Source organism: Crocodylus siamensis, chromosome 9, assembly GCF_052110815.1.
Source record: "Crocodylus siamensis isolate JL-2025a chromosome 9, ASM5211081v1, whole genome shotgun sequence".
NCBI classification, from domain to species: domain Eukaryota; kingdom Metazoa; phylum Chordata; order Crocodylia; family Crocodylidae; genus Crocodylus; species Crocodylus siamensis.
This window is the reverse complement of record NC_143403.1, coordinates 55,075,319-55,102,637: the sequence shown is the minus strand read 5'-3', so window position 1 is coordinate 55,102,637 and position 27,319 is coordinate 55,075,319. Positions and strand designations below refer to the sequence as shown.

At 46.6% G+C, this 27,319-nt stretch overlaps 1 protein-coding gene across 5 annotated transcripts in view; it reads left to right on the top strand.

Moving 5' to 3' along the window:
* The window catches only part of PXN (paxillin), a 64,040-nt gene that overhangs the window by 28,526 nt on the left and 8,195 nt on the right, over positions 1-27,319 (top strand). For 2 of the 5 annotated variants that reach the window (XM_090063344.1, XM_090063346.1), the window contains exons 2-11: positions 10,429-10,655; positions 11,223-11,338; positions 14,491-14,630; positions 14,844-15,045; positions 15,684-15,819; positions 20,401-21,462; positions 22,337-22,603; positions 23,622-24,032; positions 24,731-24,811; positions 25,404-25,523. In XM_090063344.1, the coding sequence (XP_089919470.1) occupies positions 10,429-10,655; positions 11,223-11,338; positions 14,491-14,630; positions 14,844-15,045; positions 15,684-15,819; positions 20,401-21,462; positions 22,337-22,603; positions 23,622-24,032; positions 24,731-24,811; positions 25,404-25,523 (2,762 nt within the window). The remainder of the gene's footprint in view (positions 1-10,428; positions 10,656-11,222; positions 11,339-14,490; positions 14,631-14,843; positions 15,046-15,683; positions 15,820-20,400; positions 21,463-22,336; positions 22,604-23,621; positions 24,033-24,730; positions 24,812-25,403; positions 25,524-27,319) is intronic. The other 3 variants (XM_090063345.1, XM_090063347.1, XM_090063348.1) reach the window with 3 other exon arrangements.

The following is a 27,319-nucleotide window of genomic DNA, read 5'->3' as shown; positions in this document are numbered from 1 at the left end:
GAAGTCCTAGGGAATCTACTCTGGCACCAGGATTGTCATCTGTGGGATAATTAATGATGTAATGTGTCTGTAATGCTAACTTGGAGCCTGGGATTAGTGCTGTGTGCTGTCAGGAGCGGGAAGGATGGGTACTTGGGGTGGAAGGAAGCATGTGCATGCTTTCTTCAATGGACTGTCCCCCTAATGTGCTGTCTATCCCCTTCTCAATTGATCCTCAGAGGAGCTTCTGTAACAAAGCTAGCAAGTGCCTCTTGACTGAGAACTCAGTGGATGTGAGATTTGCAGTCATATTTGAACAAAATACTTTCTCCATGAACTCCTTTGCAGTTGGACATGGGGTTGAAACAGCATTAGGAAAATAAACTTGTAAAAATTTTATGTGCTGCTCAGCAATTGGGGAAGAGCCTGTGGCATGAGGACCAGGCTGGGGAGAAAGCCAGCTGCACATTGCATGCCATGCTGTGGTGGAAGCTCTACCATGACTCCTTTTACTGTTGTATTCTGCTTCGCCTTCTCTCCTCTATCAAAAGCATAGGCTTTGTGGAGGGAAGGGGGACAAAGAGGAAATCCTGATGCCATAGGGAAGTTAGGACAGCATTTCTCAAACTGTGGGTCGCAACCTAAAGTGGGTTGCAAGCATATATGAAAAGGTCGCAAGTAAATTTAAAAAAATGGACTCCTATTTAAAGGGAGAAAAACGTGGGAAACGGTTGCTTTTCCCTTGTAGGCTTTCAGAGTTCTAGCCTGCAAGGCCCATGTACCCACCCCTTGCCTCACACACTGGGGGACTGGGCGAAGTTGGTTGGGAGTGAGGGCCAAGTGGGTCAAGACTGGCCATAGACATTTACAGATGGGTCCTGGAACAAAAAATGTTGAGAACTGCTGTTTTAGGATGCTTTGCTGAACCCATCTGCTGAAGGAGCCCAGGCAGAGCTGTCTATTTCCTGACATGCATCTGTAAAAGGAGTCCCACAATAGCTACTCCTGTTCTCCATCCCTGTGCTCTATTCTTCTTCTTTATGTCTCTATATGACATTTGACCATTTTATTACATGCTTGTTTATTGAACTTTGCAAAATCTTTCATTGTACCTGTCTTGGAAAGGTCTTTGAAAAGATTATAAAGGATTATATCTGTGGGAGTCCAGTGGGAAAAATAATGCAGCAGGGAAACCAGCATGGATTCGTAGCAGGTAGATCGTGCCTAACCAATCTGGTTTCGTTTTATGACAGGGTCACAAAATGCTTAAATACAGGAGTAGAGGTGGATGTCATTTTCCTGCATTTTAGCAAGGCCTTTGATACAGTATCTCATTCTAGTTTCATAAATAAATCAAGAGGCTGTGACATAGATGTTTATATCCGGTGGTCCGGTGGGTAGCCAGTTGGCTTAGTGGTCGCACCCAGAGAGTGGTAGTAGATGTGTCAGGGTCGACCTGGAAGGATGTGGGTAGTGGAGTCCCGCAAGATTCGGCCCTTAAGACGTGTGTTCTTCAATATCTTTATCAGTGGCTTGGATGTGGGTGTGAAGTGTACTCTGTCTAAGTTTGTGGATGATACTAAGTTGGGGGGTGAATTGCACACTCCGGAGGGTAGGGAACGATTGGAGGCAGACCTGGACATGTCAGAAAAGTGGGCAGTACACAATAGGATGCAGTACAACAAGGACACGTGCAGAGCGCTGCACCTAAAGCACAAAAATATCCAGCACACCTGGCTGGGAAGTGACCCTCTCAGCAGCATAGAAGTGAAAAGGGTTCTCAGAGTCATAGTGGACTCCAAGATGAATATGAGTCACCAGTGTGACAAAATCATCAGCAAAGCTAACCGCACTTTATCATGCCTCAGCAGATGCATGACAAATAGATCCAAGGAAGTGCTACTTCCCTTCTATGCTAAGTTCATTGGGGGATGGGGATCCACAGGAGCAAGAGATAACTCAACCAGGTGTAGGACCTGCCCAGGTAAGAGCTCAGGTATATACCAAGGGACCAGTTGTCTCTCAGGAAGGGGAGGTGCCCAGAGCTCTCTTGTGGGGGGATTAAGGTGTGTCTTCACTAATGCAAGAAGTATGGGGAACAAGCAGGGAGCTTGCTAATGTTGGACCCCTACGAGGCAGGGCAGGGCAGGGCAGTTGGTGACGGATGTGTGAGAGAAGGCAGATCTCTTCAACAAGTTCTTTGCCTCCGTGTTCCTGTCTGCTGACAATGGGGTGCTCTCGGGTGACAGTGTAGAGAGGCCCGGGAAGGATGCGAGTCCCCCGACTGTTAGTTCAGACCTAGTTAAGGACTACCTGGAGGGCTTAGATGTGTCCAAGTCAGTGGGCCCGGATGACCTTCATCTGCGGGTGCTGAGGGAATTGGCTGGTGTCATTGCGGAGCCATTGGCATGGCTGTTCGAGGACTCCTGGTGTTCGGGCCAAGTCCCTGAGGACTGGAAAAGGGCCAATGTGGTACCTATTTTCAAGAAGGGGAGGAAGGAAGAGCCTGGGAACTACAGGACAGTCAGCCTCACTTCTGTCCTGGGGAAAGTCTTTGAAAAAATTATCAAGGGCCACATTTGTGAGAGCCCTGCAGGGGAAGTGATGTTGAGGGGTAACCAGCATGGGTTCGTGCCAGGCCAATCCTGCCTGACTAACCTGGTCTCTTTCTATGACCAGGTAACAAAGAGCTTAGATGGGAAGGAGGAAGTCGATGTCATCTTCTTGGACTTCCAGAAGGCCTTCGACACAGTGTCCCACCCAATACTGGTGGGCAAGCTGAGGGACTGCGGCATTGACAAATGCACTGTCACATGGGTAGCAAACTGCCTCCAGGGGCGCACCCAGAGGGTGGTGGTGGACGGGTCGATGTCGACCTGGGAGGGCGTGGGCAGTGAAGTCCCCCAGGGCTCGGTCCTTGGGCCGGTGCTGTTCAACATCTTCATTAGCGACCTGGACAAGGGTGTGGAGAGCAGCCTGTTCAAGTTCACTGATGACACCAAGCTGTGGGTAAAGTGAATACACTGGCAGGCAGGGACTGCATCCAGGCAGACCTGGGTAGGTTAGAGAAGTGGGCGGATCTGAACAGGATGCGGCTCAACAAGGACAAGTGCAGGGTGCTGCACCTGGGGAGAGGGAACCAGCATTGTGGTTATAGGTTAGGGGCTGCACAGAGGCAGAGCGGGATCTTGGAGTCAGGATTGACTCCAGAATGAATATGAGTCGCCAATGCGACGAAGCAATAGGCAGAGCCAACCGCACCCTGTCCTGGATCAACAGGGGCATCACTAACAGGTCCAGAGAGGTCTTGCTCCCCCTCTATGTGGCGCTGGTTAGGCTGCAGCTGGAGTACTGTGTCCAGTTCTGGGCGCCGCACTTCAAGAAGGACGTGGGGAACCTGGAGAGGGTCCAGAGGAGGCCACCCGTATGGTTGGGGGCCTCCGTGGCCAGCCCTATGAGGAGAGGCTGAGGGACCTGAATCTCTTCAGTCTCTGCAAGAGGAGACTGAGGGGGGATCTTGTGACTGCCTACAACCTTATCAGGGGCCACCAGCAGGGACTCGGAGAAAGTCTGTTCACCAGGGGCCCCTTGGAGTCACCAGGAACAATGGCCACAAGCTGAGGGAGGGTAGGTTTAGGTTAGATATTAGGAAGAACTTCTTCACTGTAAGGGTGGCCAGAACCTGGAATAGGCTTCCCAGAGAGGTGGTGCTCTCACCTTCCCTGGAAATCTTCAAGAGGAGACTAGATGGGCACCTGGCTGGGGTCTTATGACCCCTGCCACCCCCAGGGCTCCTTCCTGCCCATGGCAGGGAGTCGGACTAGATGATCTGTCTAGGTCCCTCCCGACTCATTGAGTCTATGATTCTCAATCAATCAATATGATTCTCAATCTGACCAATGCAATCTGGCATTGGTCAGATTGCAGTTGGAGTACTTCAAGAAGCATGTTGATAAACTCGAGAGGGTCCAGAGGAGGCCACTCGTGTGGTTAGGGGCTTACAGGACAAGACCTATGAGGAGAGACTGAGGGACCTGGACCTCTTCAGCCTCCACAAGAGAAGGCTGAGAGATGATCTTTGGGTGCCTGCAAATTCATTAGGGGGATGCAGCAAGGGATCAGAAATGCTCTGTTCACCAGGGCGCCTCTTGGGGTATCAAGGAACAATGGTCACAAACTGACAGAGAACAGATTTAGGTTAGATATCAGGAAAAATTTCTTCACAGTAAGGGTGGCCCAAATGTGGAATGGGCTTCCAAGGGAGGTGGTGCTCTCCTCTACCTTGGGGGTCTTTCAGAGAAGGCTGGGTAAGCATCTGGCTGGGGTCATGCAACCCCAGCACTATTTCCTGCCTAGGCAGGGGGTCGGACTCAACGATCTGTTGAGGTCCCTTCCAACCCTTGCATCTATGAATCTATGTGCCTTCAAGGAGTGCACATCGCAGCAGGTGCTGCATAGTTTGAGGCCCTGTGCTGCAGTTGCAGGTGGTTGAACCAGTGGTATAAGCCCACTTCATCATCAGTTCCTTGGTGTGTCCAACCTTTGGTATGTAGGTGGTTGAAACATCACCACCTTTTCCATGGTTCGTCAGCCACTGGTGGTAAAGACTTCATTGCTGGAATGTCCATTTTTCACTGTTGGGTATTTTCTTCAGCCTTTCAGTCCACATCTGTAGTCATGTCTCCTTGGGAGTGGCATTGAGAGGTTGGGTGCTGGTGAGGAAGCTCCTGCGTGACTTCAGACATGTGTGCTGCAGGATGGCGCCTTGCACGTGTGCCTCGCATCTTCCATTTGTTTCAGTCATTTTATCTTGCCGGTCGTTGCTCTTGTGATGTCAGGTAGAATGATGCCAGGCAGCAAATACACACTGTTTAGGCTGGTAGGCTTCAGACATCCTGTGAGGCACCAGTAGCTATCATTCAGAACGGGATCAAGGCGCTCAGCATGTATGGATCTCTCCCATGCAGGACATGCATACTCGGCAGAGGAGACGCTGAGAGCCAGAGCAGTGATTTGAATGTTTGTTACAAGTGCTCACCTTTGCTGTTGTCTTCATGATGTGTTTTTTGTATGAGAGGGTTTGCTTAAGGGTGACTCCAAGGTAAAATGGATTTGGATAGTGGGGTCCCGGACTACATAATGTTGAGCTGGCAGTTGGCCTCATGATTTGTCAGATGGAAGGCACATACCTATGTTTTTGCTGGGTTGGTGCATAATTGGTTTTCAGTGTAGAATAAGGTTAGGCCAATTAGTGCCTCACTTGTGGATTTTTCAGCATGGTCAAATCCAGTGTTTTGGGCTGTTTTTTTGTGCTGTTGTGATGTCTTAGTCTGGCATTTATGGCTTTCATCGGACAAACCTGGGGTGTGGGAAGCCTAGGCATTTGCCCTTGCGGCTGCTTGTAGAGCTGCTTCTGCCTGAGGATACTGCGTTCTCAGGACAGCAAGTGCTGACATGCAGGGAATGGCAGGGGAAGCTGCATCAGAGTCCTTGGAATGCATGAGCTATTCTTCTGTCTGACATCGGGGTGCGCGTGTGCAAGTGCAGTGCAGGGGAGATAGGGCAGGAATGTACAGTGTCTAACTTTGCCTTGCTTCTGGAGATGATTAACACTTGTGGAGCTGTTTGGACTGGTAGCAGACTTATGCTAAGAAGTTCTCTCTCTATCTTTTTTTGCCTATTTATAAGGCAAATCCTGTGGTGGGGCTGATGTCTCAATCCTTATTCTACATATCTCTTTCCGTATAACTGACCCTGTGCTGGAGTTACCACAGCTTGAGAACCGCTGTTCCCAACAGTTGAAATAATTGACAACATCGGCAGTTGCCAGGAACTACCTTGAGGCAATGCAGTCTGTATCAAGAGCCTCCAGTTGGTAACAAACTCCATTGGCAGAGCTGCATGTGGGATTCAAAGATCAGAATAGCAGGGACACTGCAGTGCATAATTATTATTAATTGGCAATGTTTCATGGTGGAAGGGCCAGCTGGGGTCCTAGTGCCCAACTGCAACTGAGTGCTGTTGTAATACCTGGTATCATGTCTTCAATCATTCATTAAGTATCCCTCATATCACAGGAAAACTGGCAGAGAATAACTGCTTGAATGCGAGTGCTTTGCCTTCTGAAATCAGTGAGGCATGCACTCTGAGCTGAAGCTGGAGTCCATTTTAGGCTTGGTTTGGTCAAGCTAGGGCTCCTCCTTTTTTCCATCTGATTTGCCACAGGAAAGCTAGTTAAGTTGCTGTTTGCTTCTAGCTTATGAGCTGGCTCAGCGTGTACTGTTGGCCAAGGTCAGCAGTCAACTGTCTAGTGGCCTTGGAGAGAGAATCCATGTGTGTACAGAGCAAGGTATAACCTTGTAAAGCCGTTTCACAGCTTGGGTGTTGGGGCTGCCTAGTTGTCTTTCATCTCTAAAAATTGATTCAGTATTTTACCAGCTGTGAGAGTGGAGTGATGTGGATGGAGGGTAGAGTTGGCACAGATCGGTATCATTTTGTTAGGTTCCCCCTTTTCTACACACCCTGTCTGACAGCAGTGCTAGTACTAAGAAAGCTCACTTCAGGAGAGTGCAAATGGAAGTCCCAGTGTTAGAGGGTAGCTCTAGCTATAGTTTTCTTTGTGGTTTTCATGCTTCTGTTTAGTAACTGGTAAGTGGACAGTGTTGATTCACTGCATTTGCCCCCAAGTCTCTTGTACAGTGAATCTGTGGGAGTTTGGTTTGCAAGGCACCTTACATTTGTCTCCTCTTTTCTTGAGAAGGGAGAGCCTGCCTTCCTTTTTTGTTTCCTGTGAAAGGGTGTTCCTGTGAGGATGCAGTGAACTGATATTCTGGTATTATATTGTACCGATCCAGTTGCTACAAGAGTGCCAAAATCATTCCCTGGAAGGAAGCCTCTGATCCCTTTTGACCTTGGAGGGTTTCTACCTGCTAAAGCTCTACTTCTACCCTAGAAATTTTCCAACAGGAAATGTTAAAATCAAGTCAGACTGTAACATTATTGCTATGTGTGCTGTGATTACTGACATTTCAGGTTGCAGTCCTAGCAATTCAACAGTGTGCGCTGGATCATGGTTGCAGGCTTCTGCAGGGTTCGCTGTTGCAACGTAAGTGGGCTTGACAGAAGGTCAGTGCGCGAGCTGGCAGTAAGGGCAGATTCCTGGCCCTTTGGAACCGAACAAGTGGAGAGCTATGTTGCTGCCAAGTTAGCAAATGCTCAATCAAGTTCCACCTTGCTGTGAGTGTAGAGATGTAATGATGCCCTCTCTTGGCCAGCAGTGGTATAAAGTATCAGCATCCATTAACATGTTGAAATTATTCAGTGAAGATGTTTTATCCTTACCTCACTTGGTGCTGTCTGTTCCAGGACAGGATGCTGGGGGCACAAAGAAGGGAACCACTTCATTAACCAAGAAATCAATTGAAGCTTTTAACATCCTTAGGAGCAGCCAGTGTGGTGGGCTACTACTTCTCATGATGTCCCAAAGTCTGGCACAGTGTGGCAAGCTATGGCTACCTGGGCCCTGTTATCTCTTTGGGAGTTAGTGTGAGATCTGAGTCAGTTTTCCCTTCAAAGCATAAGTCCGCTTGTTTTTCTGTGTCATTGAGAGAGGGTCACGTTTGTGTCTCAGCTGGACTTAAACCTCAGGCATAAAGTGTTTTGGGCACTTTGGTGGTGAAAGAAACTGTATATAAAAAAAGAAAGATTGAATCATTTGCTTTGTTGGTAGCGAGATTTTTGATGTTCTCCTGAAGTTAGCTTATGGACTGAGCGTTGCTCTTGTGCTGATTGTTAGAATGAGTCTTGGGTGGGGATCTCTCTGCTCTGTAGAGGGCAGATAAACTTCCCTGTCTTAGTTTCCCGATGTGTACAGACTTTAGGGGATGTGTAACTGCTTCCAGATCACTTTTGAAGCTGAAGCACAATTTGTCACCAGCCCTTAGTCTCTGGTTGAGTAACTGTGAGTGATTCCCCCTCCAGCCCTTCTCCCCTCCTCCTTCAGCTTCCTGTTCCTCAGCTCTGCAGTGTTTGCTCAAGTCAGGAAGAGGGAGGGTATGGGGGGGGGAGAGTTAATCATTAAAGTGTAATGTCTGCTCCTTAACTCTTTCACAGGCTGAGTACAGTGGTTATGTCCGGATTCCCCACCCCACACATGTGCACAAATGCACAGGGCTAAACAAGTTCACTGAGCCAGTTTCACTTAGTTTTATGAAATAAGAGAAATTGGCAGGTCTTCTGCCCAGCCTCTCGTTGACGGGTGAGAAAGCTATGACGAGTTATTTCCGTGGTAAGGAAGGGGGTTACTTGTGCTTGTCCCTTAGTAGGAGAAAAGCAGTGAAGTACAGATGTATTCACATCGCCAGGGACAGGAGTCTTGCTTCTTTGCAGCCCTGAGACTGAAAATCCTGTGGTTTGAGTCTCCATGGTTTTCTTGCTTTCTGGTGGAGCTTGATTTGCTTTAGTAGAGAGAAGTGCATGTATGAAAGAGCCACACCTTCTTTGATAGCACTTGTACAGGAAATTATGTACACAAAACCACATCATCATAGCACTTGCCCGGTCAGAGCAACTGCAGCTCTTCAGCGGCTCCCTGCAGTATGTGTCCTGAGTTCTGGAATCCACCAGCTGTTCTTTTGTTTAAAAAAAAATGTTGAACTGATGACTTCCCAGCTGTGGACAGCCTGTTTCTCTGGGTAATCTGTTTCTGGGATATTTTGGCTACTGCAGGAAGATGATTGTGGTTCGGATGATTTGGAGCATCTTTTGGGCTAATCTCAAGGTGTAGAACTAATTTAATGTGACATCCTCTTTGCCAGGGCATTGTTCTGTTCTGGCAGAGGGAGGGACTTTGAATGCTTTAACTTTGATCCATGGTGGGGAAGTGCTCTTGGGGAATGGGGAAGCTGCACCTTCCATGTCTGTGTGCATGTTGCAATGCTGTTATTCTTTAGAGGCTATTTGACCCTTTGCTACACCTTCAAGGGTAGCTGAATGTGTTTGGCTGGTGTGAGCAGCTCAGTTTAGCAAGTGGTTTCTGAGGAGGCAAGTGACTTCCGTCCTTAAGGGCAGTAGAGCATCACTGGAGTGCCTTGTCATTGCTATTTGAGGCCCGCCTGTGGCTTGAAGATGAGTTTTGTCGAGTTCTAGCAATCTAGCTGTATTTTCCATGTAACTTGCAGGAGGAGAGCAGTTAAAGGAGCTTCTGGAGGTAGCTGCATCTTTTAATCCTACATGAGTAGTGTTACAGAGCGGGACTCTGGCAGCAGCTCCTATCTCTGAGCTGTCCTGCCTGTCTTGAATGATGTTCTGGTAATGAAGAATGCATCTGACCCTAGCAGACCAGCTCCTCTTTTTTCTAATAGTTTTGAAGAGGTGTATGCTGAAGTTGGCCGCTCCTCTGCAGGGTTGGTCACCCAGTCAGCGGGGCTTTGGTTAGAAAACAAGTACAGCCCAGACCTGCAGTAGTAGCCCCTGGACTTTCTATTATTGGGGAAGGATTGCAGCAGGCCCTTGGGAGAGATCGCGGGCAGGACAGGATGCCCAGAACAAGTTGGGATATGTCTGTGAGTCAGGGTGAGAAGCGGAACCGTTGGCCTGGGTAGGGCAGAGTGTAAGAGAGCTGGAATGATGGCAGTGCTTTTTCTCATCTCATCTCAGCGATGAAAGTGAATATCTTTCTCCAGTCTGGAGGTTCTTGAGAAGGGTATAACCCTCCTCCGCTGTGTTCCCCTCTGTTTAGCATGCTAGTGTGTGTGTTTCAGACTGATGGAGGTTTTTTCTTGCCTTCAGGAATTTGTGAGCAGTCTCCACCCAGTGAGTTGAGAATTGTTTCCAGGAGATGAAATTGCATTTACCTGGCAGGCACGGGAATCCAGTTAACCGTTTGTGCGGTTTGCTCTGTGCTGAGTGAGGAATTTTTTTTGTCAGGGGAGGCTGAGCACAAATGCTTGCTGGTGCCCTGATTGAAACTTAAGTCTCTATTATGCCAGCTTGAGCTCTGGAGAAAAACCCCTCCAGAGATCTTGTTTCCTGCAGAAAGCAGCACTTGCGGCCACATTTAATGATTTCATGATAATACACAGCCTTTAATTTGTCAGTGTCAATACCCTGACTTGAGGCTTTCTCCGGGCAGGTTTCTTCTGGTTTTCACCGCTGCAAAACGCAGTGAGATCGAAGGCTTCTGGCTGTTCACAGTTGGGACAAAATCCTAAAATGAGAGTTTTTTTCTGGCTTCTTTGGGACCTCTTGGTGTTTCCTTTAGCAGTTTTTTTATTAACCCGTTCAGTACTGGGCTTTAGAAAATGGCATCTTTATCCCAGGCTTTTCAGGGCATACAACGAATTGCCCACAGGAGCTGCAATGAAAAAGAATCTCAGAACAAGACAGCAAAAACACAGCTGGACTGTATGTAGCCATGACTAAGAGGCTGTTCATATTTTGTCTCTGCAGATGCCTTGCTAGCGGACCTGGAGTCCACCACCTCGCATATCTCCAAACGGCCAGTGTTCCTGTCAGAGGAGACCCCTTATTCCTACCCAGCTGGAAACCATACATACCAGGAGATTACAGTGCCACCACCTGTACCACCACCTCCTTCTAGTGAGGCCCTGAATGGGACTGTGATTGACCCTTTAGACCAGTGGCAACCCACTACCTCCAGATATATCCACCAGCAGGTAAGTGTATATGTGCTGCAGGGGGGGTACGGGAGCCCGCATCTGTGGCTTGGGTGTATCTAGGGTGATGGAATGTGTGAGGAAGGGAAAGAGTTTTAGGGAGTGAGGACGAGTTTGGATGTCCTCCAGACAGGAATAGTGTAGAGATGGGAGAAGTCTGGATACCCAGCAAGATGGTGCAGTTATGGGAGGAGAAAGCCTAGGCACCTGGTATTCTGCATCAATGATAAAATACTAGTTGAAGCCCTGTCATCGTCAGCATTTTGGCAAAAACCCTATGGTTTTGGCAAAAAGCCTATTCTAGTACAATGTGACTAGAATTAATCATCCACCTTGTAGCCTGTAGAAAGCAGGTTGTGGGGTGTCTGGCTCAGACATAATTCTTGGGCAAGGCTAGAATGAGCATGAGACATTTGCTGGGTTAGCTGAGGTGGTGGGGGCTGGGGCTGATATGTCATGGAGCTGATTGTTGTTGGTCTCTGTACTGAGCTCGTAGCATGTGACTTCACTGCTGTGTACGCGCTTATATTGGAGGCTGAAAATGCTGAACCAGTCTTATTTCCACAGCCTCAGTCCCAGTCTCCTGTGTACAGCTCTGCTGTCAAAAGCTCCAGTGCCTCTGTTCCCAGAGAGAGCATCAGCTCTCCTTCCTCCCGTGCCAGTGAAGAGGAGCACGTCTACAGGTATCCTTTTCCTTCTAGTAGACAAGAAGTTTAAATCATGGGATATGGGGTGTTTGAAACAGTCAGAGCTGTAAGCAGTGATATAAATACTGAATGCCTGATGCATGTCTTACCCTAGTTTGGCTTAATTGTTCAGGACTGCCTGGATTCAATTACTTCTTTTTCATGGGGTTATTGGATTTAGCCTTATTTCGAAGTAGCACAATGGTAAAACTTGTAAAAAAAAAAAAAAAAAAAAAAATTAAGGGGAGAGGAGGGTTTAATCCCTCCATAGACAGTGTACAAGGTAACATGATTCATTGGGGCAGAGCTCTGGACTAGGATTTGGGAGATTTAGGTATTATTCCAGGCTGTGCCGGCAATTTGCTCTCTGGTTTTGGCTGAGTCAGCTGTACTGTATCTCTTTTCTCAGCTGTAAAATGGAGGTAATCCATAAAGCAAAACTGGACCTGCTTAGAGCTCTGTGGATGAAAAGTTCTAGAAAAATGCCAAGAATGGTTTCTCATTATTTTTGTGTTAAGCATCCCAGTGGCAGTTTGTTAGAAGTAGCTAGAAGTTAGGTCTAGGGAACGACTGATGGAAATGATTCCATTACCTGTGAACTGGTGTGATATGAAGTGATTTGATTTTTGAAATGAACTTGAAAGAAAGAAGAGTCTGACTGGTTATGGCAGCATTTTAAATTTTGGCTCAGAGAAGTCAGAACTATTTAGCTATATTGTTTTACCTGCATACACATTCCCCTCATGCATTTGGAGACTGTGGAGAGGGAGCAAAGTTGGAGTGACAGTGATTTTTATTGGTTTGCTTGCTGCTGTACTTTTAGGCTGTGTCCACATGTGTGTGGCTGTTTGGTTCCCAGGGGACATCTAGCAGTGGTGCACCTTGTGCCACCACTAGTTGTCCCTGGGGAATGTCTGTGCCCCGCGCCCTCTGGTCCACGGCTAGTTATCCTGGGTGGGGTAGGGGAGACTGGGGCCAGCACTGGGATGGCCCCAGTAGCCTTACCTGGGGTCCTGGGGTCCTCCTTGGGGCTGCAGCAGCAGCGATCCTGCCACTCAGAGTCTGACTGGCAGCCGCAGTATGGCTCTGGCTGGCCATGCTCCGGTTTTGAGTGGTGCATGCTGCCCCTGTGTGTGCTGCTCTGCTTTTGTTTTCCTTAGGTTTTTTTGACCCCTGGATATTAAAGCACCCACAGTGTCACGTGTATTCAGTGTCCCACGCTTCAAAATGGCAGCGGGGTTGCTTTAACCAAAGCTTGTTCAACCATTTTGAAATGTGGGGACGCAGAATACATGTGATGCAGACGCTGCTGGAGTGCACTAATTAGCACGTTTCAGCAGACTCACTCTGATGTGTGCTAATTAGAGCAGAGCTCTCTCATATGTATAGGTGCCCATACTGTCGCTTTCCCAAGTTACTGGAATTTGCTCCAGCGGCTCCCCCATGCTGGAGACTCCATCTTCTCTCTAGGATTTTTAAGCTGCTTCAGTGGTGGCTGGGTGAATATTCCAGCTGGCTTGGTTTGTTCTTTTGATCAGGACAGAAGTTGTTTTTAATAAAGATTTTGTCACCAGCATTGAAGGGCTAATTCTGGTGGAATGTACTAATAGGGACACCCAGGCATTGCCCAACTGAAGCAGTAATCACAGTATGCCAGGACCCTGAGGGCTGCACACAAATGGCTTGAACTGGAGCAGAGCTTAACCTCTTCTTTTCTTCTAATATGGGGGGTATGGCATGACCTGCTGGTCCCAGCATGACAGCCTGGCTGCTTGGATCCAGCACTGCCTGCTGATGCTATAATATCCATGGGCTTGACTTTAGATTCATACCTACTGGCTCAGTCTTGGAGCTTTACGGTTGTCATTTGTACTGCAGGCTTCACAATCCTAGAACCAGTAATGTATTAACAGTCTGAGACAGGATGGAGACAGCCTGGGGCTCCTGAGTTCAGATGTAAAACTAATTTGTGTTGTGACATTGAACAAGTCCCTTCCCTGTGTGCTTCAGTTTTTCCTGTCTGTAAAATGAAGCTAAGCTTATTTCCTACCTCCCACTGTTGTGAGGCTTACTGTCCACCACACCCTGAGTATGGGAGGGAAGTAAGCTAGAGAGTGATGTGTAAGGGGTGGGGCATCACTAATTATCATCTAAAATAAATGTAATAGTCAATTTTATATATTAAATGAACTTTAAATGAACACTCATTTAGTGCAGCATTAAACAGTTTTCATAGTTTCATAAATAGATTTGTGCTCTCCAGGATAACAGGTTTTGGAAGTGTGAAAAAATATCTTGCAGGAGAGTTTTGGTTGCCACATAGCCTGCTGTATACTGCTGTTCACTTGGTCATTAGCAGGGATCCTGGTTTTCTCATTAAAAATCCAAAAATCTTTGATTAAACCCCCCAAATCCATGTTTTTTCCATGATTAAAATGAAACACTGCTTCATTTTAATATACCTATGTATATATAGGTATCAACTGAACATAATGTTTTGTTGATATATTTACAATTTTAAAGCAGTTTAGAAGCCTATCATTGCCTCAATTATTATAATAAAATACATTCTACATACCTGTATATATTGGCGTTTTGATTTTTTTTTTTGCCTTGGAAAATCAGAGCTCTCTACCCCCTTTGCTCACCAGAATGCGGGTGCAACTATGGCTGTCCCCCTGCTGCTTTGTGGTGCTGAGCAGCCCTGATAAGCTGGTGCCCTGCCCTTGTCCGTTCCATTTCCCTTCACTCCCAATTCACAGCCCCCCACTCCCCTCAGCCTTGCTGGTGCTCCTCACGTGTGACCAACAGTTCCCCCCACCCCCAAGCCCCAGCCTCCCCTTCCCCACTCCAGACACACATGTGCATGGTGCCCCCTGTCACTGATCATGCTCTTCCTGCTCTCCCCAGCCCCAAGCAGCCCCTTGCAGGCTGGAACAACGCCAGCTGCAAGGGGAAACCCACAGTTTCCCAGGTTGTTCTCCTTTAAAGGGGAAAATAAAGGAGGAAATCATGGAAAGGGGGGAGATCCATGGTTTTCTGCAAGAAACAGAAAACCTGGATTCCTGGTAATTAGGAAAGCTGAGATGCAGGCTGTTTAGTGAGGTAGCGGGACTAATATCTTACTCCTCTTGCTCTCTCGACTTCAGTTTTCCCAACAAACAGAAGTCTGCAGAACCATCTCCCACCATGACAAGCTCCTCACTGGGCAGCAACCTCTCAGAACTGGACCGACTGCTTCTGGAACTGAATGCGGTGCAGCACAATCCCCCTAGTAGTTTCCCAGCAGGTAGGAAGTGGTGACCCATTCATTAGTGTTATACCTGTAGACATCTGGATCCTACACCTCACTGTAAATCCTCTTCTGACTTTCTTTCTCCCATGCTCTTTTCATCCTCCTTATTGGCCTCTCCATGTTGCACCTGCCTCTGGTTCTGTTGAGAGAGAGGTAACTCTAGTTGTGGAGTCTAAATGACTTTCTTTGGTTTTTTTTCTCTGTAAGATGAAACCAACAGGAGTTCCTCACTGCCTAGTGTGACTGAACCTCACTATGTCATCCCTGAAACCAGTAGCTCTTTGGCAGTGAAGGCAGCACCTCCTACAAAAGAGAAGCCGAAGCGGAATGGAGGGCGAGGTATTGAGGATGTGCGTCCCAGTGTGGAGAGCCTTTTGGATGAACTGGAAAGCTCTGTGCCAACTCCAGTGTGAGTAGTGACCCTGCTTGTGCTCATGTGGGTGGGATTTGGAACTGGAGCAGAATGGGGATAACTGTTTAGTGACAGCAGAGTAGAGTGTGTAGTGCTAGCCTGGGACAATGATCTCTTTTTTTTGAAGAGGGACGATTTTCTCTCTCCAAACTGGGAAAAGTCCAGGAGGAAGACGAATGCTGTGGCTGTGTCTGCTTTTGTTGTTAAGTTTCCGTTTACTGCAGCTGTTGTTTGTCAAAAACTGCTAATGTTGGAAAAATAAATAATTGTTCATGGGTTATTTGACCATTAGAGGCACATATTCAATCAAGGCCAGGAGCTGATTGAAAATTGTCTTCCTTGACAAATAAAATAGTCCAGTTCATCTTAGTTCAGGTCCTAAAAGTTGAGCACCCACATTGCAGACAGATACTAATTGGCACCTTTGGCAGTCACAGCGTGACAGTGCTGTGGCAACTGGTTTCCTGAGGTGGGAGGTCTTTCTGGGCTGGGGCATGCTGAGAGTAGGGAGGGGAATGTGGAGGAAATTGGCCTGATGCTGTTCCAGAGATAAATGGAAAATATCAGTAACTGAGGGTGTCAGTCAGGAGTTTCTCACCAGTGTCACTTTAAGGTGTAACGTTTTGCTTTGTCAGCCCTGCAATCACTGTGAACCAGGGTGAGATGACCAGCCCACAGCGGGTCACCTCCAGCCAGCAGCAAACTCGCATATCTGCTTCTTCAGCCACACGAGAACTGGATGAGTTGATGGCATCCCTCTCTGATTTCAAGGTAGCCACACGTAGTAACTTGCCTTCTGCTATTCTCCACCACCTTGTCTGTTAGCCATTTCTTCTGAGAACCTCACATTCACCAGATAACCAGTGCTCCACTTCCTCCTTGCCCTAGTCAATTCCCTGTTGCGTATTTGTGCTGTCAAAGTGCTGCTGAAGGTGTTATCAAATGTTATCAGTGTGATGACATCTTGTGTCTGAACAATGTAGTCTTGGTGACTTAATTTTTCCTTTCTGCAGACCTGTCAGGGTTTGCAAAGATGGTGAGCACAGATATTTCTCAGTACAGTGTGATTTATGTGGTGTTCTGCAATTTGAGGGAAACCCATTCCCTATCTACTTACTGGCAAAGATCCTCCCCACGCACTCTGTTAAGGGTGTTAACACTCTTTTGTGTTGGATTTTAGTTGCGGGTTTTTTGACACTCAGAGTTTCATGGCAAGCAGCAGGAAGACTTAAGGGCTGTAATCTTTACAAAAGAAAATCTCCTGCCATTCAGGTAAAAGTGGAATTGATGTTTAAGCCTCTTGAGCATTTCTCATCCACCTGTCCCTGTTGGAGCACATTCTGAAACGAAACTATCGCTGTGGATTAGACCTGTAGTTTATCTGCTTCCATGGCCAGTACCGTGTGCTTCAGAGGAAAGTTGCAGAAAACTATAATGAACAAGTAAAGGAATAACCTGCTGATAGGGGATATTAACAGATGCCTCATGACCTGAGGCATGAGGGTTTTATTTCTCATCCACACACATTTGTAATCTTTATTCCTTACAATGTATAAGTTACTGTGAGTTCATGGCTACAAGATATTACTTAAACCATGAGCAGAGCAAAATTTAAGATTCCCCTTTATTGATTGTGATGTTTGCTTTTTTGGTTGCACCAAGGCTTTCTCCTGTATTCATGAAGCAAAAAGCCGAAGTTCCTGGTTGACCTTCTTTGTACTATTCCTTGTGTTGCATGCCTCTTGCCGTCTCCATTTCAATCCCTTTTCTTATCTCAGAAAGTTCCAACTCCTTCAGGCTTCTAATGTTGTTGTCAGCTGTCTTGAAACCGTATTCCTGCCTTTGTATTGTTAGATAGGTAACCAGACCTGAAGAGAATATTCCAGGAGAAGAGGATACCATGCATACATGGAGTGACATAGTTTGAATTTAGCCTTCCTTATGCACCCTAAAATCTTCATTTTGGCTGCTTGCAGTGCATTGGGTTGAGGCTTTTGTTAAGAGATCCATAACATTGCCCAAATCTCTTGGGTAGTTGCAATTAATTTAGATCCCAGGTAATATGTGTTTTGTACTTTAAATTGAAAGGAATAATTTACATCATTTTGTCTTTGTCAGTACCAGATTTACTCTCCCATTATAGGGCCCATTCTCCTAGTCCTGTTAGGATCCTGGTGAAGTTGCTCAGTCTTCTCTAGTTTTGACTAACTTGTGTTATTGTCAAGTTGGCACCTCAGTATTCAGCTCCTTTCTTTTATGTTATTAGTCCCAGGCCCAGTCCAGGGCTTGGGATGCATTGCTATTAACTTTTTGCTGCGTTTAAAATCAGCTGTTTAATGTCAGTTGTCTTTTTCCATGCGGCTGAGGAAGAAAATTTCCTCTTGTATTGATGGCTTTTAGTTTTTAAGGAAATAATTGAAGTCAGGGATGGGGATAGGAAAGAAGCAGCAAGACAAAATATTTGTCAGGATACGTCCATAGCATTTTTGTTTATATTCAGGGAGCAAAACTTCATGCTGTGTCTGTTGGCAGCAGGCAGGTATTCAGAGGTGATTTTTTTTGACCAAGAAACCTCCTCGTGCAACATAAATACCTCAGTCTACCATGTTTCTTCTACAGAAGAGGCATGTGGAGTATGGCATCTGTAAGCCTAGGCTCTGTATTGTTTGCAGTCTCTGGAAAGGCAATTAAACAGGTATCAAAGGTAGTGAACACTGCATGAAAGGAGGGAGTTAAATTTTGGTCAGAATGTCAGATTCCCAGAATTTTGTGCCCTTTTGGCTGTTTCATAGCTGCAACATTGGATGAAGTGTGGGAGCACACTGGGAAGTTTGAGTTGGGCATCTAGGTTCCTGAAGTCACGCTGCTACCTTTCTGTGAGATGCTGGTGGACTTGAGTCTCTAAATTTTACTTCTTTAGTGACATCAAGAACACACAAGCATTTTGGAATTTGTCAGAGGACAGGGCAGGATGACTCCTTAGAGACTAACCTGTTCAGAGAGTCTCTAAGGGGCCAACCTGCCCTGCCTCCATACTAACTTCAGACTGACTACCTCTCTCAACTCAATTCAGTGTTCGCCATGGTCTCTTTTTACCTTTTATTGCAATTACCCCGTGCTCCCAGTGATTACTTTCCCTTCTCCTTCCTTTCTTAGTCATCTCACTTTGCCCTTTCCATTCCCGTCTTGTTTTTGACCCCTCAGTTCAGCTCCCACGTACCAGCTCAGTTGCAAAGTAGAATTGGGAGGTTCTTCATCCTGGTTCATATTGTTTGTACTAAGAGCAGGGTGGGAGCAAAGCTTTGAATATGAGATGGTTGATGCCCTGCTCTTTGTATGTTACAACTGTGAAAAGCGAAAGGCTTTCATTACTTTGAACCTCCAGAGAAGAGTAGAAAGGAAGTGCTAAGAAAGTTAATCAGAGCCAAGAGGGCAAAGTCCAGGTAGAAACTGTGTTGGGATGGGGTGTGTGTGGGAGGGGTTGCAGGGAAGGATATTTGCTTTTGACTTTAATTTTCCTCAGACCATACAGTATATAGGTGCTCTTGCGGGCTGATGCATTAACTTTTCTCATGTGTTGCTCACTTAATGACATGCTTGGTTTTTTCATTTGTAGAATCCATTTGATTTGGATTATGCAGCTTCTCAATCAGCTGGGAGGGAGGTCACATAATGCGCTTGCGTCTTTCACCTTTAGCATCTTTGTGAAGTAATGTCTTGCTGTTTGTCTTGGTGTCAAGGTTAACCAGTCTGCTGTTGTAATGCATCTTTTTAGACATTAAGTGCTGCTCTCTTTTTTGTGGTTGGATTTTTAATGTGTTGGATATACAACTGCTAGAGCAAAATAACAACATGTCCTTGCCTTGAAAATGACTGAATTTTAGAAAAGTTGGGGATAAGCATGGGTAAATAATCTGCATAGCAGTTACTTTTACAGGGGCACCTGTGCTTGGCAAGTCAGGTGCTATTTAAGGAAGGATGAATATGGAAAAACTCCCTCTGTGCTTAATAGTAATGAATAGATTGCACTTTTAAATAGCATCCATCATTCCAAATTACTTATGGACTTTACCAGCTCTTTCTCAGAGGAGTGCCCTGTCACCAGTTAGTAATACCACCTTTTACTGCCCTTGGGAGATCTCTCTGAGAAAATCTAATTTGGATGCTTACTAGACGCAGTCCTGCTTAGTTTGTGCAGTGTGATATCATGAGCAAATCCCATGACTACAGGGATGCTTCCAAGATGTGGGTTAAGTTCAGGCTTATGTGGCTGTAGGTAAGGACCACAGGATCTAGCTTTAGTTGAAATCTGTGACAGACTTTTATTGCTAGCTTATACAGTGTAACTCTGTTGCCAACTTTGCAGGGAAAAGGGCTAGAAACAACTTCTTTTTTAAAAACAAAGCTGAGAATAATCCTTTATATGTTTGAATCCCTATAATCAGGGTACAGTGTTGGACCTTGTAAGTACCAATAGCTGGTTTGAAAGAGCAAAAAGGAAGGCATGCTAATCTTCATTGGGGAAATATGAAGAAGACCTCTTTTGTAGGAACTGGGAGAGATCAGGCTCCTCCAATAATGATTGTTTGAAAGGGTTTTGTAAGTAGAGGAGAACTAAAAGCCAAGCCTTGACTTTGTCGTATGATATTTTGGAACAAAACTGAGGCTTTTCTCACCAAATGTAAGAAATGTGACTTGGCTGACAGGAAAGACAGCCAATTCAGGGCTCCCCAAAGTGTAACCTCTGAAGTGCTAGAAAGTCTCTTGAATTCATCATGTATTGGATCCAGAGGCAAGACTAATGATTTGAGCAGGCCAAGGCCTGAGTCATCTACACTTGCTATGAATGTCCTGAGGCTTTGTTTTTCATGATTGTGAACTCAGCCAACAGGAATGTCTATTAGTGTTCCAGGGAAGACAATATTATAGCTTGTTTGCGTTGATTTTATCACATTGAAATTTACATTTTACATGCTTGTGACTGTCTTGGAACAAGTTGCTAATGTGACCCTTGGTCGCAGTCTGGGTGCTCTGGTCTTCCAACAGACCCACCAGCCCCATTTGGAGGAGAATGAATTACTACTCTTCTGAACTAGAGCATAAAAACCACCTCCAGGTACACAATCTCTTCTCATCCTCAGTGCCCTCCACAGAAATAATGCAATATGGATCAGATTCCACTCTCAAACTTCCTCCTCTGTCTTCCTGGCCATCCTGATGGCTTTGTATCAGGAGGTTTCCTTGGTTTGGAGGACTTAATTGTTCAACCATTTTGTGTCTTGTTTTCTTTCTTTCCTCACTTCTTTCTCCATGTCTTTCTCTTCCCTGTTCCTCTCTCTCTCCTTTTTGCAGACTAGTTCTACCATGTCTCTGATTTCTGAGCCTTCCCTGGAGCCAATTCCTATCTCAGCAAATACAGACTCAACCAACACTCTTCTCAATACAGCTTTATTGTCTCCATTGGTATACCATGCTACATGCTACAACAGGGACTTGCCAGGCCTGCCAACACCTGGCCCCTTGGAGGTCCTTCATATTGAAGAAGAAGGCAGTAGCAGTACAGTTTCAGTTACGCCAGGATATTCTGTCACCACTCCACAGCTCCCCTCAGTGACTTCGTTGTTGGGTCCTTCACACTCAGAAGTTGCTGCTATTTCTGCTACTTGTGTGGAGCAAATGGCTTCTGTGAGCCCAGTTCAGTTCAGCAAAAAATCTGACTCTCCTAAAGAGCCATCCCAGTCTATGCTAGCCTCCAGGATGGAATTTCTGTCTGTGCCCATGAATACAGAGGCCTGGAGTGAGGGACTGGGGGAGACAACAGTCAATGAAAAGGAGCAGAGAGCTGAAACCAAGCTCTCAACAGTTTCTGTTTCTGACACTGGCATGACTGGCCAAGCAAAGGTGCAGAAAACCAAAGAATCAGAACAGCACAGCCTGTTTAGGGATAATTCAGCCTTTCCTTCCCAGAAGGAAGAGACTGTGGAAACAACTTTAGATAAGCTTTGGGCTCTAGAGCAAGCTATGCTTGCACCAGAAGTACATGCTGAAAACAACCATGTTCTTACAAAGCCTGTGTGTGAATCTCCCATTGTGGCACTGGACCGGTGGGATATTTTCCCAGATACTAAAAGTCCATTGGGTCTTGTAGTAGAGCAAGGACCAGTCTACAATACTGAAGTTCAGCATGAAAGCAAAGCAAAAGGCTCTCCTGATCTGGGTCAGAGGAGGCAGGGCAGAGACAGAACTCCTAGAAAATATGGTCCTCATCAGAGCAAGCCAGGAGCAGATCAGGAAGGACAGTATTTCAGAAGCTCAGCAACCACCCCAGAGACTCCTGAAAATGTGTGGAAGGATGAATTGGACCTGCTCACTCTCTCCACACCACCTGTTCAGCGGATTTCTGCATCAGGCCAGGCAGGCATTGTGTGAATGTACAATGTAGAAGGAATGGGACAGATCCTAACCATGATTTTTGGTAGCGCAGTCAGCTGTCTGTGCATGGTGTGAATTCATTTCGAGCTGTTTGATAGCTTACTCCAGACTAACAGCATGTTGTTCTGGAGCATTTGGAGTAGTAGTGCTGGCAGCTAGCATGGCACAGAGGTCAGGAAAGCTCCACTCATAGCAGCTTTGTGGTACCTTTTTGCATGTTGATTGGCACTTGGTTACTTAAGCACTACAGAACATGAGCAACTTCCATGTCTGCAGTCTATCTCATAGCTGGAATGAGGTAAGTCTGTGATCCACAGAGGCCCCTCAGATGGAGCAGCTTCTTCCTAATGGCTGTTCAGACTTGAGATGGCAGTTTCTCACCTGCTGGCTTAAACATGAGCCTCTGAAGGTATTAACACTGGACCTCATAGTGTTTCTTTTGTGCTGGACAGAAGTGTCTGTGATGGCGAACTACCTTAACCCACCCTTGGGTAATGCTCAGATACAAGGCAGCTGCTGTGGTTCATGGTAGTGTTGAAGTTTCCTTAACATCCAGCATGGGGGTCCTCTTGAACTGCAGCTTTTTACCTCATATTGTTGCTCCCTGCTGAATAATCTTTCCCTGCCTTTTGTAGCCAGAGTTATTTTTGGCTGCTGTGACTAGCTTGACTGGGTTTTTCCTTGCACTGAGTCACTGCTCTAGGGTGTGCCAAGAGGAATTTTGGCATCGTGGAATAAATGCCATCACTCTTCCTGCTCACAGTTGTCACTAATGGTTTGTTTGTGCTGCTGCTGCATCGTGGGCCTTGCTGTTGCAGTGCTCTTTTCATTCTGAAACTCCTACCTTGTCATTCAGATAAAATCTGTAATCAAGAGGACAAAAGAGACCTTAAATGTGCATCCAATGTACCGTGACCTTTCCCCAAGGCGTAAACTAGGCCCAGCCATATTTCACAAGACCGAGTCCCAGGATCGCTTGATTGAAGAGCTACAAGACAAACTGGGCATCAGCAAACAGGAACCAGAAGAATGGAAGAATCAGGATGACTGGCTGACCGAGGGGGTCATTATCACTGCCAGGCCACAGAGGGAGCAGCAGGATGGTGGACAGCAAGTAGAGAAGGTAGAGGGTAAAAACGTACAGTAGACTCCCGACTTACGCGAGTATTATGTTCCAGGGGAATTTTGCGTAAGTTGAGTTCGCATAAGTTGGGATGACTTTCCCCATAGGAAATAATAGAATAGTGAGGGGTTGCATACCGCAGACATACCTTAGTCACAGTTTTTCCCCCCCCTTTTCTCAGCGGAATCGCCTTTAGGAGGCACGTCTCATTTATGCATCTTGAGATGCCACTACCGCAGTGGCGGCACAGCTCCTCTTGATTCCGCCTGCAAATCTTGTGAGGCATTCACGTATATACGTGAATCTTGCAAGCGTTTGCGTATATACACAAATGACACGCATCTCAAGGGGCATTTTCCAGTCTGGACCCTCATAAAAAATCGCCTAAATGCGAGACACGGTTAAGTCAGAATTGCATAAATCAGGGGTCTACTGTACTGGGGATTCCCATGTTCCTTGTAGAGACGGTCTGTAATAGAGGTGTGATGTAGGTTTTTGAGTGGAAGAGACTGAGGATCTGACTCTCCTCTGTCCTACCACTGATTCCATTTTGGATCACAGGAGACTCAAGTCCTAGCATGAGAGCAGGTGATCTCTTAGGAGGATAGTGCTGTGTGCATGGGAGGTCTGCATATTATGAGACATTCAAGTGAGTTTTGTTTTCTCTCCATTCTGGGGAAGCAAACCTGACATTTCTTTTCATGGCACTGTAGTTGTGCATGGTGTTTTAGGTGCAAGATGAGGACCTTGCCCTGAGACTGTGGTAGCCAGGCAAGTTGTTGCTCAGCATCTTCTCCAGACACTGTTTTTTTCCTCAGATTAAGTGCTGTTGAAAATGACATTCATGCCTGTATTTACAGCTTACATTTGTATTCTGCTCTGTTGTGAAATAGTGATTGTGCAAGGGAAGTAGAGGAGCACTGAGTTATTGCCTGTTCTGAGCTGCCTGACCTGTTGCAGGAAGTGCTTATCAGTTCCTCTTCAAATTTGTTCACCTTTCTCCTTCCTTTCTTTCTAGGTTATAATTCCTCCAGAATCCCCAGCCCCCCTGAGAAGAACGGTCTCTGTTCCACCCTCTCCCCCACTTCAACATCCTAAAGAAGCAAAGATGGTCCCTGCCAAAGCCATTCCCTCGTCTTTTCCTGTTCTACCCCCATCCCCACCCCCACCTCCACCTCCACTACAGTCTTCCTACATACCATCTGCCCCAGCACCTAGTCCAGTCTCTGCCTCCTTCAGCCTGCCTCCCCAGCCTCTGTTCCAGTGGGAGACTTCTTCTGATGACTACCAAGAACTATCTGTTGTGGGCACTCCTCCTTCTGAAGATCCTAGATTCTTCCATCCTCCCCAAGCCCAGATTGTTCCTGTGAAGGCAGTAGTTTCTGTTGGGTGTCAGACTGATGCAGATCCATTCTTTCCACCAATGCAGGCATGCCTCCTTTCCTTGCAACTGCTCTGCTAAGTGAAGAACACAAGTTTTCCTATTACGCCCAACCTCAACTCTTTTGAGTTAAGAGTTTAGAGTTTGGGTGAGGTATGACCCTGATTCATTGTAGAGAAGACAGCTTCAGAGATATTGATAGCTGTTTTTTCTTTCCAATGTAGAGCTCTCTAACAGGGGGAGAAGTATGTGCCATGTAATGGTTTGCAGTTGTATATACAACTTCTCTGTCTATCTGCAGGCCGTATACATGTGGAAAAAGGCCAAGGGCTTTGCTTCTCCTTATTGAGCTGAAGGAATCCACTCCATTAGCTTAGTCCCTATGCTCCCTTCCATAGTACGGCATTGGGGGTTTGGGGAAAAGTGTGAAGGAATCTCAGAACCAGAAAGAGAAACTGAACACCCGTTCCACATATTCCTGGAAGCCCGTCTGTCTGGACCTGCTCAGTGAGGATTCAGAGGGGCTTGGGTGTGGTGCAAGGCAGTAAATAGCTGCCTTGACTGTCACATTCCTCAGGCCTAGTGGGAATGCTGCCTGAAATTTTGGGAAGTCAGAGCTCCCTGAGCAGGTCTGATTTAGTCCAGTACCAGGTGGGCTATATGCACCAGCCAGTGCAGTATGGCTTCAGTCTCCGGTTGTAACCAGGAGGCCCTTCTGCATCACCAATTGTTGTCATACTTTGCAGGTGATTTCTACTCCACCGCTGGCTCGGCATAGCAATCCTCTTGCCACTCGACCACCCCGTGGGCCATGTTCCCTTGAGAAGGCAGGACACCCTTTCTACTTCCTGTCTCAGCGTGACAAGCTTTTAAGCTGCTCTTGCCAAAGCTGTGGTTCTGGCCTGAGCAGTACTTCAAGCTGCCCCTTAGACTGAGCTCCTGTTGCTGTGAATGCTGGATTGATGTTTTTCTAGGCATGGTCTACTGTGTTATGGGGTGTGGTGCTGAATTCGAGAGCAATGCCAGACCTTGTAAATTAGGGCAGAAATATGAAGAGCTTTTGCATGAGCATTTGTATGAAGTGTGGCTGTGGTGTACGCTGATAGGACTATTCTAATGGGGCCACGCTGATCTGTTCTCTACAAAGTACAGACATAGTGTTGTGTGTACAGGTTGCAGAACCATTTCCAAAGGAACTGCATCCCTGGGCTAGTTAAGGGTGCTGTACAACCAGTACGGGGCGTATCTGTCTGGTCCTTCATTGAGATGATCAGTGCCTGCACAGAGGTCAGCTGTTGCTTGGTGGCTCGCATGGTCCCTTGGGCAGGAATGGGAGTGCTCTGTTGCTGTCACTTTGCATTCCATTCAGTACCGTCCTCTCTCTAAGCGATGCATCTCTTCTCATTTGTCCATTTCTAGTCTGGTTCTGCGCACCCTGCACGATGGCCACAGGCCCCTGGCCAGGATGAGGAATCACGTGGTTCTCTTGATGGAGTCCCTCCTCTGTGCCCCTCCACTGCAGCATATGCGCAGCCACATGTTTGTATTGTGATTTCTTTTTTTTTTTGTTGGCTCTGGTGCTCTAGGGATCAGATTGTGAAAGCAGCTGTCTAGTAAAAATGTGCTCTGTACAGAGAGACCAGAGCATAAGGTGCAAATGTAGATTAAATACATAGCTTGTCCTCAACCTGTGCTCCTTTGGTGCTGCATTATAATCTGTCCAGATGGATTGGTACCAAGTATCCACAACTCTACTCTATGCAGCTCAGGGTCAGGGCCCCATCTGTTCTCCACTGACCACTTTTTTCAGAGAGAAGTTCCCTCCCTGTAACTTTGGGTTTGGGGAAACTTCCACAAGTGCTGTAAATCTGTTTTCGGAGGAAAGGGCTTTGAGAGGGGAGGGGATCAGGATGGCAGAGATGCAACTTTTGGCTGCAGCCTGGACATATTTTGTGATGCTGGACTGCTAGAAGTAGCTCTACAAGGAGTGGCTGACAAGAGGAAGGGGGACTGTAGATAGGGGTATGCATTTGGTTTCATCTAGTTTCAACTACCGCTCTCCTGGATTCCAGGACACTGGTATGAAGCAGGAGAGACAAAATGTAGGGTGCAGATATTTGGTTTGTTGTTCTTGTCATTTTTTTTCCTATGAACAAATGGAAGCCAGTGCTGGACACTCACTAAGTGAGTCAAGGCCTAATGCCACTAGAGACAGGATGGGAAGTTTTCCCCTTTGGGGGTGGTGGAATGTGCCTCTAGCCAGCATTGCAGAGCTCTTCTGCCTGCCTTTCCCATTGGTTGCGGGGGAGGAGTTCAGGTGTTAGGTTGCTCTAGTTCTTCAGCCCTGCACATTTTCCACAGATGTGTTTGTTTTGTGATCATCTAGTTTCTCTTTTAATAAGAGATAAAACAAGTGTCCTGCATGCCCTTCAGTTTCCCTGAGGGTATAGCATAGGTGGCACTCTTAGTAAACATGACTGCTGCTATTGCCCTCCAAAGTCAGTTAATATGGCCTGCACTTTACATTCTAACAGGATGTAAAGAACTCAGAGTTCACCTTTGTAATGCTTAGAGGTTGGATGGCCTCAGTATCCAAATAGAGCCTACATTGCATATGTCTGGACAATTCCACTTCCCTTGTCCCCTCTTGCTAAAGGAAATATATCTCCACCCCTCTCCCACCCTGCCCTGGTGGAAAGTGTTTCCAAGTTAAGTACTTATTGAGATTATTCCAAAAGGGGGTGTGCCAAGATCTCTCTCAGGCTGACTCTATAGTCACATGCAGATCTCTTAAATGGGGAGTGCAGTGTTTCATGTCTACCACTCTCACCCTGCTGTCCTCCCCTCTCAAGAATATGCCTGGGTGCATATGCATAGCAAATGTGCTGGCACGTCTGCAGGAAGAGAAACAGGTGATTGCTTGAAAGCCGACCCCCTTCCTTTCCTGCTCCTCGTATAGCTCTTGACGTAGCTGAAGCATGAGGTCAGAGCTACCCAAAGGCACAGAGGGAGCAAGAAACGGGCAGAAGGAATGAGAAGAAAAGGGAGGCAATGCATCAAAAATCATGGACAAGGAGAGCTGGGAGAGAGAAAGGAGATTGTAAGGGAGAGGGGAGATTAGAAATGGAGAGACAGCAACAACTGTGAGGGGGGTGGGGACACAAGGCTAGGGAACCATTTGGAGCTCATGTCTCTCTTTGTAAGCAAGCCAGGAACCTATGAGGCAAAGGGAAAACTTCATCAGAGGCTTAAAGAGCATTGTGCTGAAGCAGCTGCTTGTGGTGTGCTGGTAATCTCTGCTTTATGGGAGGGAAAGGAAAGCCAAATCCCCACTC